At 37.0% G+C, this 15,727-nt stretch overlaps 1 protein-coding gene across 4 annotated transcripts in view; it reads left to right on the top strand.

The window, feature by feature from the left end:
- LUZP2 (leucine zipper protein 2) overlaps positions 1-15,727 on the top strand; it is a 458,345-nt gene that overhangs the window by 280,762 nt on the left and 161,856 nt on the right. For all 4 annotated transcript variants that reach the window (XM_065592548.1, XM_065592549.1, XM_005300314.5 and 1 more), the window contains one exon: positions 4,367-4,429. In XM_065592548.1, coding sequence (XP_065448620.1) covers positions 4,367-4,429 — 63 coding nt within the window. The remainder of the gene's footprint in view (positions 1-4,366; positions 4,430-15,727) is intronic.

Below are 15,727 nucleotides of genomic sequence, written 5' to 3'. Positions count from 1 at the left end.
TGCATGTACTTACATTATTCTACACTTGGCATGTCTTGTGTGGAGCTTTCCTGTTGTTGTTTTGTTGTTCACTGGCTTCCAAGCCATCAGGGTCTTCACTATGGTGTCATCCAGCATAATTACTACACCTCTTTCATGTGTTCCTCCTCCTGAGTATAAGATTGTACCACCATCAGACAGCATCTTGCCACTCCCTGCCCATAACGTCTCAATGACGCAAGTATGTTCAGAAGGTATTTTTTCATTTCTCATGTAACCTGTGCCAGCTTTCCATACTATACAGAATATGTACATTCCACGTTGCTACTCTTGTTATGGATTTAGTCATCATGATTAGATGTCCTGAGATCTGATCTTCCTTTTGACTTTCACTGAGATCTGTCGTACTTGGGTTTTGAGCTCCATCTGCACCTACCATCTTCAGGTTTTGTTTAACTGAACTGCTTCTGATGCAATAAGCTTTTACCTGAGTGGGTCACAAACCCAGCTGCAGAACCCTTCTCTTTTATCCAGGCTTGGACCTGGCAGTGTTGCTAACAACCGCAGAGTAATTTTATTAGTAGTAAATATAAATAAAATAGTAATGCTAAAATATGAGAAATAGTAGTAATAAAGAATGCAAGATTTCCTCCAGAGATCTTTAATCATGAATAAGAATCTAACAATGAAAATCTCAGATCTATCCTGCCTTTTGCTAGAAATATATAGACTGTTCACTTCATTTAAATAACAGGCATTTCAGTCAGAGCAGAGCCATAATAAATGACCATCTTTTGTTGAAAACAGCCTTAACAAAAACCTCTTAAAGCCATTATGACAAAAATAGGAAAGTTTATCTGCGTGAAATATCTTTTCTTTAAGGATTCAATCCAGAATCCTGCAGAAAATTCCAAGAGCCACCAAGTGTCCTCAGCTCCTATTAATATTAATGGCAGTTAAGTGTGCTTAGCACTTTATGGGATTCAGCCTCCAATGAAGCAAGTTTTCTCTATTTTCTTCAAAAGACATGGCAGATCTAACTTTTTGGCAGTCTGGGGGGCTTAACAGAATGTAGCTTACTCCAGGGGCCAAATCCTGGTCCTGTCAAAGCCAAAAGTTTTTATGTTGAATTCACTGGGACCAGGATTTGGGCCCAAGTGAATAAAATTTTCCAGTTTAAAACTTTGTTTTTTCTTTTCCAAATATATATTCTTGTACTGAGAATCTGCCTGCTTTGTTTTCAACTCTACCCAAACTAAACCATTAGCATAATACAACCCTCAGAGCAGGATCATAACAGATATACCATTGACTATGGCAGGACTCCCAGTTGTAGCCATAGCAATGGACAATATCAGTGCACATGCTGTACTTCAGTGCATTGTTAATTGTTCATGGCTTAACCTGTCTTAAGTGAGACATAAGTAGTGACTAAGCATCCAGCTTGCAAGCTTTGACTGTGCAATAACAATTACATGTTGGTGTTCTTCTGTCCTTCATCTATGGTAAATGTTCATATAAAATAAATGTCTGATTCTTCGAATTAGATCATTGCCATCTGTTAGAACATTTTGTATTTCAGGAGGGAGGTTAATTTGGAAATTTCAAGGTCAAAAACTGCTGAGAGTAAAGGCCAGTGGATGAAAGTTGTTGTCTTTAACAAATGTAATAAGCTCTGAAACACTTGTCTCCTGGAGACACAGAAGCACAGTCCTTGTTTAACATTGAAAAGTTCACTGGCTTCGAGCTGTAATATATTTTCAATATTTATTTTTAATTGCAGCTAGATATCAGTTAAAGGCAAAAAGCATTTGATAACCATGGATGCCAAACTGGGTGAAAAGACTGAATAATGGGATGCAGAAAACTCCTGAGTGGCTTCTCAGCCTTTAATTTAAACAAAAAGATATACCAGAACTTGAATGGCCATTCATGCATATGATAATAATAGGTGTATTTGGGTGGAGGAGGCAGAAAGCAGAGTTTCTACACCCACCTAAGTAATGATTCATGCACTATTATTATATGCCCCCAAGCAGCGTTTTTCAACTCAAGGTTCTCAAACCGCATGCAGTCCTTTATAGCCTTGCATGATGTTCTTTCCTTGGATTTGAATAAAAGCATCATGCAACATCCTGACACTGAGACAATTGCCTTAGGGCACCAAAATATAGAGGCATACACAGACACACTCAAATGGACAGATGGGGTTATCTCTATATTAGCTCTAGTAACCAAGTAATATAAATCTAAGTCTTTTATGTGGCTTACTGCAGCTCTGTTTTATGACTAATTGGCTCTTCAGCTGCTAAAGATTAAGTGGTACAGCCTTAGAATTCCAAGGAATGTAAACAATACATGCATTTTTTCTTAATTCAGATATAGTTTAACTTGAAAAGAAATGGTTTTCTGTGGAAAACGAAAATGTATTTATTTAGGTTAATTGATTTAGTACACATATTCTTAGATGCCCACATCAGTGTAATTTATGTCTACTGTGCAAAAAGCTTACGTGGCACATACGGCTTTGTGGGATCCTTTAAAATACACTAAATTTCACCCTAGCAGAATAGCCAGGCTAGTGTCCATGTCCTATAATAGCAGTAGCACATTGAGAACATTTTCTGTACCATCCTATTACCAATCCTGTACCAAGCTCCTATTATTTTAGTTATTTCAGCACCAGAAATGAGCAACTTTGGAGGAAAAATGACAAGGAATCTCTTTTGAGAGTAATGACTGAGAAATAGGACTCATGTCAATGAAGGTCAATTTTTTTGCCTGTCTTAACTATATCCTTTGAACAGATAGAGCAGTGCATCTAAAGAGCCACATTTATCCTATACTCTATTTGTGATTCCTCCATGGTTCTTGGACTTGTTTCACAGTGACTATTTTTAAGTGGTTTAGTAAAGCCCAGATGTTTTAGGCCAAATGTCTTGCAGACTAAAATTCTCCATTTGAGCATCTTGATCATCTGTGAGGTTGCTGAAAGTCTTCAACTCCCACTAAAATCAATGGGAGTTGAGAATAATCAGTATTTTCCACAATTTAGGTCTTTATCCACAGGACTTGGACAGCAAAAGTTCCATATAGCCCTGCCAATCATCTCTGACCTGAAGGGACCTCTCCCCCCCACTGATAGATTGTTCACTGGCTTCATTGCTGGTATGGTTATCAGTGGTGCCAAGTGTGATGGTGTTTTTTAATTACTGACCTCTCTCCCCACGAAGTGGACTAAAACAATCTACTCAATGTCACACAATCTAAAGAAGAGTTTGTCTTAGGGTAAAGCCACTGAGGCCCGTATTCCAGGGGTGAAAGGATCTGTATCCTAATGTCGTCCTCCTTCTTAAAACAGCAGGTTTTCCCAAAGTGAATTTATAGGAATACTTTCACAAGTGCTCTTATGTGAACTACAAAGTTTCCTCAGCTGTTTTTCTTTGTGTGAATGCTTTTTGTTGTTTGTTTGTTTGTTTGTTTGTTTGTTGCTGAGAGAGCTGGTCTACTTTTTTTAATCTCTGTATTGCTAATTCATTTAGGATTGCCATGACATCCTAATATGAAATGGATATTTTCACATTGTCATGTTTATTTTAACTATATACACCTTTATCCCTCACTGTCCTCTAAAATGTGCCTAGCAATGAAGTGAATGCTGAGTTACCTAGCAATGAAGTGAATGCAGTCTGACTCCTATAAAGAAAAATACAATTTGACTTGTGTAAACCAATGATCCTTCTTGAACTACATGAACTGCAGAAATTGAGTCAAACTTCTTCATGTAAGAATTCCTTGAATTTAGCATAGGCTAGGAACCAGATTCTGACACCTTTACTCCATGAGGGCACTCATTGGCTCCAAAAGCTTGATGGAACCACTCATGTAGTAATAATGCTATTTAGTATAAGTAAGGGTGTTAGAATCTGACAGCTGTTATGTTAACATATAGGAGATTGAAAACTGCTTAGATTTTGTGATTATAAAAACAGCAAATTTTATTGTTCTAAAAATCTTCAATTCTCTGAAAAAATCTGGATGTATCAGATCCATCCAAAAACAAAACTAGGACTCTAAGGATTTTCATGCAGAATGAGTTGCTTTATTAACCTATCTTGTTTAGTGAATCCCTTAGCTACCTGTATTGTCACTTTATTACAGACTATTTAATAGATATGAAACTGTAGTCTACCGAGGCAGGGCACCTCTTTTAGTTAAGTAAGGTGTCTTATTGGTAGGGATAGATATGATTAGTGGCTTAATTTTTGAATAGCCTATCAAAAGTTGTGAAGAAGAAAAGAAAAGCAAGAGAGTGGAAAAGAAATGATTGTGTGGCATTTGTAGTATGCTTCAAAATTTAACATTCGGCATTTTTTTAAACTGGCAGATTAATTTTCTGAAGACTGAAATGGAAAGGAAGAGCAAAATGATCAGAGATCTCCAGAATGAGGTAAGAGGGATATTTGATTGTCAGCAAAGTATTTTTAGAGTGGATTTTAAAGAAGTCTCAATATTTGAACAACATTGAATGCACTTTAGTTTGTTCTGTGAGATTAAACCAAGAAAGGAATAGTGGTCAAATTGTTAGTATATTTACAAAAGAGGCACAGGTTTTCAGCTTTGTTTTACTTTCTGGAATTGTGAAATTTTCCATGTTTGCTCAGATTTATTCTATTGAGACATGATATGAGATCGTACAGGTGCAAACACTCTTTTTATCATAATATTCTACCTTTATTTTTTAATACATAACCTTGAAACACTTAATGGTGGTTTATGTGTAATCCTATAAATGCTGGCATCAGAATTAAATTAGAGCATTTTGAATGTATAAACCTCCTATTTTACTGTTGTGAGTATTTAACATATACCTGATTAAGAGAGATATAGGTTGTGATTAAAAATGGTGGATGATGCAATGCCTGATTGTTTCACATACTGTATCTGCAACAGAGTTACTATCAGGTATAGATCATTTTATTTCTTGATTCATATAGTATCCAAAAGAAGTGTGGGTCAGGTATAGTGAACTAGCTAAGATTTACACCAAGGTTGCTGTTTCAATGTTCTATATCATTTATCAGCATTCAGCACCCTTACCTGAGGATATAGAGAAGCACAGTTTGGTAGACCCAGAGATGAGATGAAAGGAGAACATTAAAAAATAAGGCCTTCTATCACTACTATGGATTTCCTGTCTCTTACTAATAAATTCCATTCCAACTCTTCTTAAATCAAACAACTGGCATGCAGTATTGTCTGCACATAGAACAATCATGATAGATATTTAGCTGTGTAGGTTTGGCACACAGGGTTTTTTTCAATTGCTTATTTTAACTGACCCTCGAGGTAGCCAAATGACATTTCATAGGGGGATAGAGAAAAAAAACCTGAGCTCTCCCACAGTTTGTACATTGAAAGAAATTATAGCTTTAATTCAGAATTTGAACATACAGCAGTGTACTGGAGAGATGAAGTTTTGGTGACATGTTGAAAATGCATCCAAAAAATGAAAAAGTGCATTTAGAAAAAACAAATAAATTGAAACAGCAGTGTGAACTGATGTCCTTGCTAGCAAGATACAGCATACAGCTATATCCTATTTCAGTTGTTTTTTGTTTTGTGGTGGTGTTGCTTTTTAAGTATTGTACTTTGTTGTGATGGTAATTAAACCAAATTTGTTGGCATTATGCTTACAGACAGTCCCCTCTTACCACCCATCCAAAATAAAAATGTTATTTCCCTTTTGCTCAAAGATATGAGATTTTACTTTCAGTGGTGCGTGTGACTTAGAATGCAAGAAAATCTACTATTGTCTAATATGCAACATTGCTTGAAAAATCTAGCCAGAAAGAACAGTAAAGTACTTTATAATCCATTGTTTCTAAATAGCTCTGCATATACAACTAGTACAACGTATTTATTATTTTTTCCTTTTTTGGAGGTGTTATTTAAAATTGAGTCAATAAGCACCTTTTTAAAGGTGAGTTATTTATATTTTTACTGAGGTACAATAGTACTTCATTTTTCAAGCTGCTCCATTGAAATCAATGGAACTATCTAAGGTACTTATGGCCTCCATTACCATAGTCTCTGAGCATCTCACAATCTTTAATGTATTTATTACCCAACACCCCTGTGATGTAGGGGACACTTATTATCCCCATTTTGCACATGAGGAACAGAGAAGTTAAGGTCACACAGGAAGTCTGTGGTAGATCAGGGTATGGAAACCAGGTCTTCCAAGTCCTAGGCTTATGCCCTAACCACTGGACAGTCCTTCCTTTCCCTTATAATTTACTTATTATATACCAGTCAACTTAAGTGAAGGTATCTGGCCCTAAGTCAAAAGGTGGAAGTAACTGTCTACAAGTATTTGAAGGGTATAAATATCAAAAAGGTAGGAAAAACTGTGTAAGGAGCTTCAGTGGGGGTAACTGAAGGGAATTAAGTATCTGTAAATTTAGAATCAGTGCAACTTACCATTTCTTCATAGTGAGATCTAACATATAGTGTGAAATATTCTGTCAAGGGAAGAGAAAGCTCCATATTTCCTATAATTTAAAAGTTTGACTGGACAAAGTCCTTTAGAAGATGCAAGGAAAAGATGTTGGTTGGAAATGATTTAGTAGATGATTTAGAACATCGCACCATCTATGATGCTTCTCTGATTTCGCTGTATGAATCATGTCATTTTATTATGTAAATGATACTATGTCAGATATTCATTTAGGGTGAAAATCTGCCTCCCATCCCTCTGTACAGCTGAATGGCCAAAATGCAATTTTCATGGTGCCAGTCCGGGGACTAAGAATTGGAGAGAGGCAATGCAGGGGAATATCCTATGTCATTAGCATATGGAAGGGGCTTATGGGTGGGCTGGAAGTATGACCAGTGCTCCTCCAAACACTTCATGGACCCACTTGTCATGACAACACATGCATCCTGAATCCAGGTCGGTCCATTTTCTGACCACCTGTGTTGGTGTTTTGAGCAAACTTGTCCCTTAGGAGATTCACTGTTCATACAGAATCTGTAGTAATTAATAAACATTGTTAATGTTTAGTAGCTTTTCCTTCTCTGTAAAGTAGATACATTCTCTTTTAATTGAAAAGCATATTAATTATTTCTGTAATACAAAATGCCATTTTAAAGACTCCCATTAGTAAAAGTTCTTAGAGACCTTCAGAAAATATATAGAATCTACAGTCTAAAATATTGGTTGATTTTAAACATATTAGGCATGAAATCCTGGCTCCCTTATATTCAGTGGCAAAACCCCCATTCACTTAAATTAAGCCAGGATTTCACCCTAGTTGTTTTGCAAATGAAGAACGTACATTATATGTGGTTCAGTAGGTTTAGTCTAAATTACTATTTTAGTTCCTTATTTAGGGCCTAATTTTACTTCAATACATCCCAGAAGAAGGCAAGAAAAGATGGAGAAAAAGGAGAATGCGTAAATGAAAAAGACAAATAGAATAAAGTCTACCTTACCTGTTCTAGGCATCAGTTGGTCTATTGCAGCGGTTCTCAAATTTCCATGTACCAGCCTACCATTGCTAGTTTATTCCAATGTTTTGCAAACAATTAAGTCCATTTTAGCAGAGGACTTATGCTTGTGCTTGAGTAGTGTCTTGAATAGCCTATGGTCTTTGGACTGACAATGGAATGAAATGTTTCAGAACAAATAGGGGCTAAGAGAGGAAAGGAGATGCATATCAGAGAGTCTCTCAAAGCAGCTCACAGTACAAAAAGTATGATAACCATCAGCTCCTTAATTTTCACCTGCTATTTTTCCTTCAGTGTAGCTGAAGTATGAATTTCAAGTTGTAATTTTTCTATTGTTCACGGAATCTTTTATCAAACCTCATCTTAACTTTGAAAAGTAAGAATCTTTGAAGTTGTCTGGAAGAAAAGTTAAAAGTAAATTAGTGACCGCATCTATGGCATATTCTTTGGGATATATTGTCAGCATTGGGCATGGAGATCTAGCCCCGTGCTTTCTGTACCTGCTAACGATTATGTTCTCCAAACCGAAAATTTTACCATTTCTGGTGTGCTTGGCTTTTTTCAATTAAAAACTAAATATTTTCAATTTCTTGTAAAAGATTCTGCCCCCTCTCCTAAAAGGGATGGTATGTCTGGCTATAATTTTGAGGTTGCAATGATTTACGTTGGAGAAATAGGGTTATAAAAGGTTAAATTGTAGTATTCTCTTTATTTTCCCATTCAATAACAGAAAGCTCACCACTTTCTGTTCCAAATGCAAAGCAAACTTCTACCTCACTTTTTTGAAAAACAGATATATTATGCCCACATTTAAAACTTACACAAAAATGACCAAATTATGCACACAGTTTAAAACATACACATAAAAACATAACATATCATACATAAATTAAAAAATAGGTTCACACTCAAATTTCCCTTTAAGGACCAGAAGCGGGAGAGAATGAGCCACAAGTGGCAGATGCTGGTCATGTTGCTTATTGCCACAGTGGAAGATACTCAGATACCACAATAATGGGTATGATATAAGAACGTGAATAGCATAGGATATAGGGATGTATTTTTGTAATGCCAGCTTTATATTTGCCATAACAAGAGACAAACAGGCCAGTGTTAATATTAGTCATCTTGTATATACCTTATTTTATTTTTAAACTGGCAATGAAAGAAGGAGAAATAACCCCATTGTGACTTACCGCAAATATTTTTTTCCACATATTAAGTTAGCCTTGTCTGGTGTTTACAACTCATAGTCCTTTTTGAAGCCTTGATTCTAGATAGTGAAGAGCTACAACCTTCAGTGCACTTTTATATTAGCTTACATTAACGTAATAGGAACATTTGTTACCCACAGGCACCCGTGAGACAATTTCATTTTCCACCTGCACTCCCACAAATCTCTCTGGACTGGGAATAGCGTTTGAATAATTCTCAGGGACTGGAGCAACATTTGTATGCTTGTTCCACAAAAAATGCTTTCTAAGGAAAGTTAAAATGTGAAAATATAGAATGTAGCCATGTGATTGCTCTAGGGCTGTACATGCCATTTTAACTGAACAATACAAAGTATCTAATGATTTCTGGTACATCTGATTTTTAAAGAACTTTCATTAGATTACCTCAGAAATCAATATAATTCAATGGCCTAAAATGCAATTTTTTTTAAACATCCCTACTGTTTTGAAAAGATATGTCTCAATTTGGATGGTCTCACTTTGGCTGGATTCCTGTTTTAAAGTTTCTTCTCCAAGCTCAAAAGCAGAAGGAGAGCTCAGCAAGTCCATATTTCTTTTTCATAAATGATTATGATATTCTATTGATAATAGAAGATAGACAATGAACACATTACAGGCTTATCCCCAAAACTGAGAAAGATGTATTAGATTTGGGCTAATGTTTCTTTCCTTAACTAGGAAAAGAAGATGTGAGTGGAAATCTAGTTACATGCTCATTGGCTTTGTATGTTCATATGGCAAGAAATGGGACCTGTTTCAAGGACCATGGAACAGAAGCTGATGAAGTTAGGCATGTATCTTAAATATGAGATCAGTGTTTCTCCATCTGCAAGGAAATGGAGGGAAAAGTTATATTCAGATAGCATTCAGACCAGATAGTAGTGTTGTAGCCGCATTGCTCCCAGGAGAGAGAGACAAGGTGAGTGAATATGCTAACCCCTAAGCTATTTGGTATTCAAGGGTGGTACTCTTAATGCATCATTCTACCATATCAGAATTGTCCACTCACACTGGTGTTAGCTCTTTACATCCACAAATGTAAAGGACTGCACAGGTTTCAAGTCCGTGGAGAATCAGGCCCTAACGGTATTAGCATAAGCAACTTCAAGCCTATACCACAAACATTATACATTGCTTTGTAATACACTTTATTTTAACATAAGAGGACCAGATGATGCTATCCGTATACCTCAAGCAGTAAAGAAACACAATCTACTTAAATGGTTTTCTTGCAATACATTTGAAACCTTGCGTAGCATTCAGGAATGGTGCTTATTGCTAAAACTGCCCTGAAAATCAGCATAGGCATCTGATGCTTAAACCTTCCTGAATACTGTCCAGAGAAAGACTGAAAGACTTGTTATCTTATCTGCTGCAAAACTAAAGATAAAAAAAGAGAATATATCTTTGTTCCATGAAAAAGATTTGTCTTCCAAAAGAATCTTTATGGATATTTTTTCCATTATAGACCAAATTCTAGTCTTCAGTGACACATGTAATCCCACTAAATTGAATGGGGTAACTAAGAACAGAATTTAACCCAACTGGAATCCACTTTCTGTCTTGCCTTTCATCCCAGAACAACAAATATTTATTTATTTTGCCCACCTCTGACATTTGCTTTCTTCCACAATATGTTATGGGGTGGGATAGCTCAGTGGTTTGAGCATTGGCTTGCTAAACCCAGGGTTGTGAGTTCAATCCTTGAGGGGGCCACTTAGGGATCTGGGGCAAAATCAGTACTTGGTCCTGCTAGTGAAAGCAGGGGGCTGGACTCGATGACCATTCAGGGTCCCTTCCAGTTCTAGGAAATAGGTATATCTCCATTATTACTGTTATCATTTGTTTAAGAATGCATGTCTGAGTTCTGCCTGTTGAAGCTGTATTCATGAGTTGGGAATGGGTTAACTCAAGCTCAGGTCTTCGCTGCCTTTTGGATTCTGTGTAGGTACAGGTACATATAATCCAAAAGAAGTGATACATATTTAGATTTAATTCTGAACCAGAGAGGAATCAGGCTACCAGTGCAGATAGTTTATATGGTTTCAGAGTAGCAGCCGTGTTAGTCTGTATCCGCAAAAAGAACAGGAGTACTTGTGGCACCTTAGAGACTAACAAATTTATTAGAGCATAAGCTTTCGTGGACTACAGCCCACTTCTTAGTGGCTTATGCTCTAATAAATTTGTTAGTCTCTAAGGTGCCACAAGTACTCCTGTTCTTTTTGCGGATAGTTTATATATTCACTTATGTCTTCCTTTGTTTCTCCTGGCTTATGCTGTTCTCTCTCTGAATTCTTGATTGATTTTTGGATATTACTGTACAGTATATTTCAGTTATTGCACTTCCTGATTCTTTATTCACAGAAGAGGATTTAGCTGTTTTGATACTGGAGAGACAATCTCCCAAGTGCTCAGAACAAGTTGGGTCTGGTGGGTGTGGAGTGTTAGTAACTCGGGAATCCTATTTCTTGGGGATTGGAAACTTCAATTCAGTATAACAAACGAAGTTCAACAAACCATGGAATCTTGTCCATATCACAGGGTCCTTAACAATTGCAATCTAAATGGCTACTACATTTTTCTGTTTTGACCTTTAATCTTTTAGATGCTTTGGGATTAAATCTGCCTTTTCTAATGTATCTTGTCTTGTTATGCTTGTCTGATTTCATCTACCAGTCATAGAAAGGCCTCTCTCAATACTCCAAGAGAAATATTTCATTAATATATCTAAAGTTTAAACCAGATGTAGTGTTAATACCTTTCCTAGGTAGATCGTTAGACTTTTATTGCCGGATGGAAGGGCTTGATGTTCAATCCCTCTTTCTATAGTAATTTATTTTGGGGGATTTTGTAACCAAGGGCATTTGTGCTTCTCAATTTAAGGAGGTGTTGGCTCAGCGAAATTAATTTGAAGCCAAGGGAAGTCACAGGAGTTAGTCCTGGAAGATTTAGATCTTATTTTTGTCTCTGACACAGATATCATGGGCAAATAATTTAGTCACGCTTTTTTTTTAAAGAATCCACTAGCTTGGAATTACAGTTGTAAGGTTCCAAACCTGTGTCATGAAGGGTTGGATGATCAGAGAGGCTGAGCACCCACTATCCCAGCTAAAATCAGTGGGAGTTACCTCAGCTCAACATCTCTGAAAATCAGACCTTATTCTATGTTTCAGGGTTGGCACCCACACACTGAATACTCCAAAGTAGTTCTCACTGCTGAAAATGTTTGCATCTGTGCCTCAGTTGAACCATTTATGAAATAGGAATAATAGGTTAAATGGAATCCTAGTTTAACTCCATTGAAGTCAATAGAGTTATATCAGGGATAAATTTGGATCAGTAATACTGAGTGAGAGGCAGCATGATGCAGTGAATGGGGACTGGAGTGGGAGTTGGGTGACATGGGATCTGTACCTGGATGTGCCACTAACTTGTTGTGTGACCTTTTGTCTGTCATGTCTGTTTAAACTATAAGCCCTTCAGAGCAAAGACTGTCTCTTACAATGTGATTTTACAGCAACTAACACAATGGGCCCTAAATCTTGGTTGGGGCCTTTTGGGGTATGTCTACACGGAAACTGGGAATGAGCCTCTCAGCCAGGATAGACAGACTCATGCTAGCTGGGCTCAAGCCGGTGCACTGAAAATAGCAATATAGCCATTGTGGTTTGCACTGGGACTCAGGCTCTCAAATTCACCCTGGCTCCCTAGGCTTGAGAGCCTGAGCTCCAGTCCGAGCTGCAAAATCCATCCTGCTCTTTTTGATGTGCTAACTCAAGCCCAGCTAGAGTGAGTCTGTCTACCCAAGCTGGAAGGCTCACTCCCAGCTGCACTGCAGACATACCCTAGGTGCTACTGTAAAATAAATAATTAAATTATGAGTATTGTGAGATTCAATGTTTTAATATTTGCAAAGCCCCTGGGAACATCAGGTGAATGCTGCTTGTCAAGGCAAAGTCTATGTAACACAGTGATTGTAATTCATTAGATTGTAAACTCTTCAGGGGCTATGTTTTCCTATGTCCCTGTTCTGCGCTTAGCATAACAGGATCCTGATCCTCACTGGGCAGTACTGCTATACTTCTTCTAATGCTAATAATACCAATTTTTTTATGTATTCTTGGACTCTGCATAAGGATTCTGGGTTGCTCTCTTGAGTCATCATGTTACTGGGTGCTTGAACACTGTATGAATGCCCAGTGCTGAGTCATACTAGCAGATGCCTTTGTTTAGCTTTCACTAGGCGGTATGACAGATTTGCAAATTAGAGATGAAAAATATATAAAAGATATTGTTAATCAAGTTACTATTTAAGTTAACAACTGGATGGGGAGGATCAGAGAATACTTTGGGAGAAAAAATATACTGGCTCTATTAAGTCTTCAGCCATGCCCAAAACCCCATCAGAAATGGAGTGGGAGGAATATGTTGGCAATTTAGTGTCACTGATATGTCCCTGTTCTTCTTGAGAGAGAATAACTTGGTATTGCTAGAAATCATAACTCTCACCACCTAAATAGGTTCCAGAATCAGAATGCAAATAATTCACTTTCCTCCTCCTTTAAAACTAAAGATCAATAAACAAAATATTGTACAACAAGAAGGCATCAGGTTTCTCAAGAGAGAGAACAAAATAACTTATATATGCTCTTAATGGAACTATAGAACTTCATGTTTATTAATAGCCCTCAAATGTTCCAAGTTTGATATAGAAATAAAAGGTTTAAATCTTGAGGAAAGTGTACAATAAAAGGGCATGAATCGGAGAGGAGAAAGAGAATAAAATGCGAAGCAAAGAGAGAGGAGGTGTTGGGTGGGGGGAAACTGACACAGGTTTAGTATATTATGTTTTCAAAATAGCGTGAGAAGTGATGGAGGATAAACTCTTTCCAAAAAAGCAATTGTGTCTCACACACACATCATTAAAACAGAACAACGAGATCAAGACAAACATGTAAAAGATGAAAAATGGATTATTGTAATCTTTGACATTTCTTCCATTAACTCAAGTGATCTTTTTCTAACATAAGCAGACACAAGGAAAATCTACCTGATTGATATGGGTTGTTTGTTTTAAACCCTAGAACAAATTCTTTGAAATATTTTCATTTTCCATCTGATCATACAGCTGGATGTCTTATTCTTGAGATTCTTACCTACAAGATATCTTTTTCCTCACCATTTATTTTGTATATAAAATTTTCATATACTTCAGGAGGAAGGAGTCTGACAGGGCAGTAGTTAAGGCTGTTTTACCGGAATTGTGTTCAAGCAGTAGTCTAATGGTAGCATGGTCTAACAGTCTGAACAGGTCACTGGAAGTCAATATTATGTTTCTTTTCCAGGCTTCCAACCTTGAGCAGATCACTTAACCTCATTGTGTATTAGGATATTTAGGTATAAAAGGGAACTAATAATACCAGTCTTGTGGAGTTTTTGGCAGGCATGTATATTGTGCCCCTCAATGGCCTGTCAAAATCCACTGATATCAATGATTATTTATTGAGCTTTGGATCAGGCCTGATGTTATATAAGTGAATAACTTTGACTAAAATGAAAAATTGTATTATCACAAATCAGACCACACTGTGTCTTATCACTATAGCGTACTGATGATATACTTTATTAGAGTTTCTTGATGGTCATATGTATGAATATTAGACTTCTAAATGATTGCCGTAGATAGTATATTAAGTTGTTTGGATAAGAAAAATGGAACTCTATAGATGGATGATTTGGCCCCTTTTGCTGCCTAAAAATATTGTAGCAACTGATTTTACTTGCCAGGACTGTTTGTGGAGCAGCTAATTTTAAGTAAATATTAAAGAATAATCTGAGAATGCTAATGTTGAACTCCTAAATACATCACTGTGCTGCCCACAGCAAATTCCATAGCTGAGGATTCTTTACTTAGGCAAGTCTACAGCCATTCACCACTGAAATGGCACTAGAGACAGACAGCAAGAGCTTTTCAGTTGAATGCAACTGTTGTGATTTGTGCAGTGTAGTTGTAGCCGGGTTGGTCCCAGGATATTAGAGAGACAAGGTCAGTGAGGTACTAACTTTTATTGGACCATTTTCTGACATTCTATAGGCATAAAAAAAATAGAATTTTGGATGACTCCGATGCATGCCATCTGATTGGCAGAGAGGGATCTGTAATGAACACTTAGCTTCCCATACTATTTTCAGGGGCTATAATTTAAGATATATCTGAGAATCTCTAAGTTGATATTTGGGAGACAAAGTTGGTGAGGTAATATCTTTTATTGGACCAACTTCTGTTGGTTAGAGAGACAAGGTTTCAAGCTTACAGAGAACTCTTCTTCAGGTCCTGAAAGCTGGTCTTGCTCATCAACAGAAGTTGATCCAGTAAAAGAAATTACCTCACCCACTTTGTCTTTCTAATATCCTGGGATGAACACAGCTACAATAATGCTGCATATAAGTTTCTATTTACAAACATCTTCCAGTGCATTCATACAGTTGGTAGAGTTATCAGTATCAGAAAAATATGTTTTTGTTTTGTCTCTTGCAGAACAGGCAAAAAAGATACATTTCTTGTAGGTAGATAGTGGTACAGGTGCTAAAAAGCAAACTAGAAATGGAAAATACATTTGTCTGTAGCTCCCAGTAATTTTTGTTTTCCTGAAGTGCTTTTATAAAGAGTATGGGTTTAAAGAAACTACTATGTAAACAGTCTTTTGTTCTATTCATATAGGGCAAGTCTACACTATTGTTGACCTAAGTTACGTCAACATACAGCCACCGCAGTAATTGAATCGATTTTACGTGTCCACACTTTGCTCTTATGTTGGCAGTGCATGGCCTCACAGGATTGCTTGCACTGTTTTAATTGCCAATGTGGGGCATTTTGGGATGATTTCTGAAAAGCAGCAACAGTCGATGTAAGCAACACAGTGTCCACTCTGACTCTGTATCGACCTAACCTCATCACCTTAAGCACTACGCCTCTCGCGGAGGTAGAGTTAAGTCAGGGT

Source organism: Chrysemys picta, chromosome 4 (assembly GCF_011386835.1).
Source record: "Chrysemys picta bellii isolate R12L10 chromosome 4, ASM1138683v2, whole genome shotgun sequence".
NCBI classification, from domain to species: Eukaryota; Metazoa; Chordata; order Testudines; family Emydidae; genus Chrysemys; species Chrysemys picta.
This window is presented reverse-complemented; position numbering and strand designations above follow the sequence as displayed.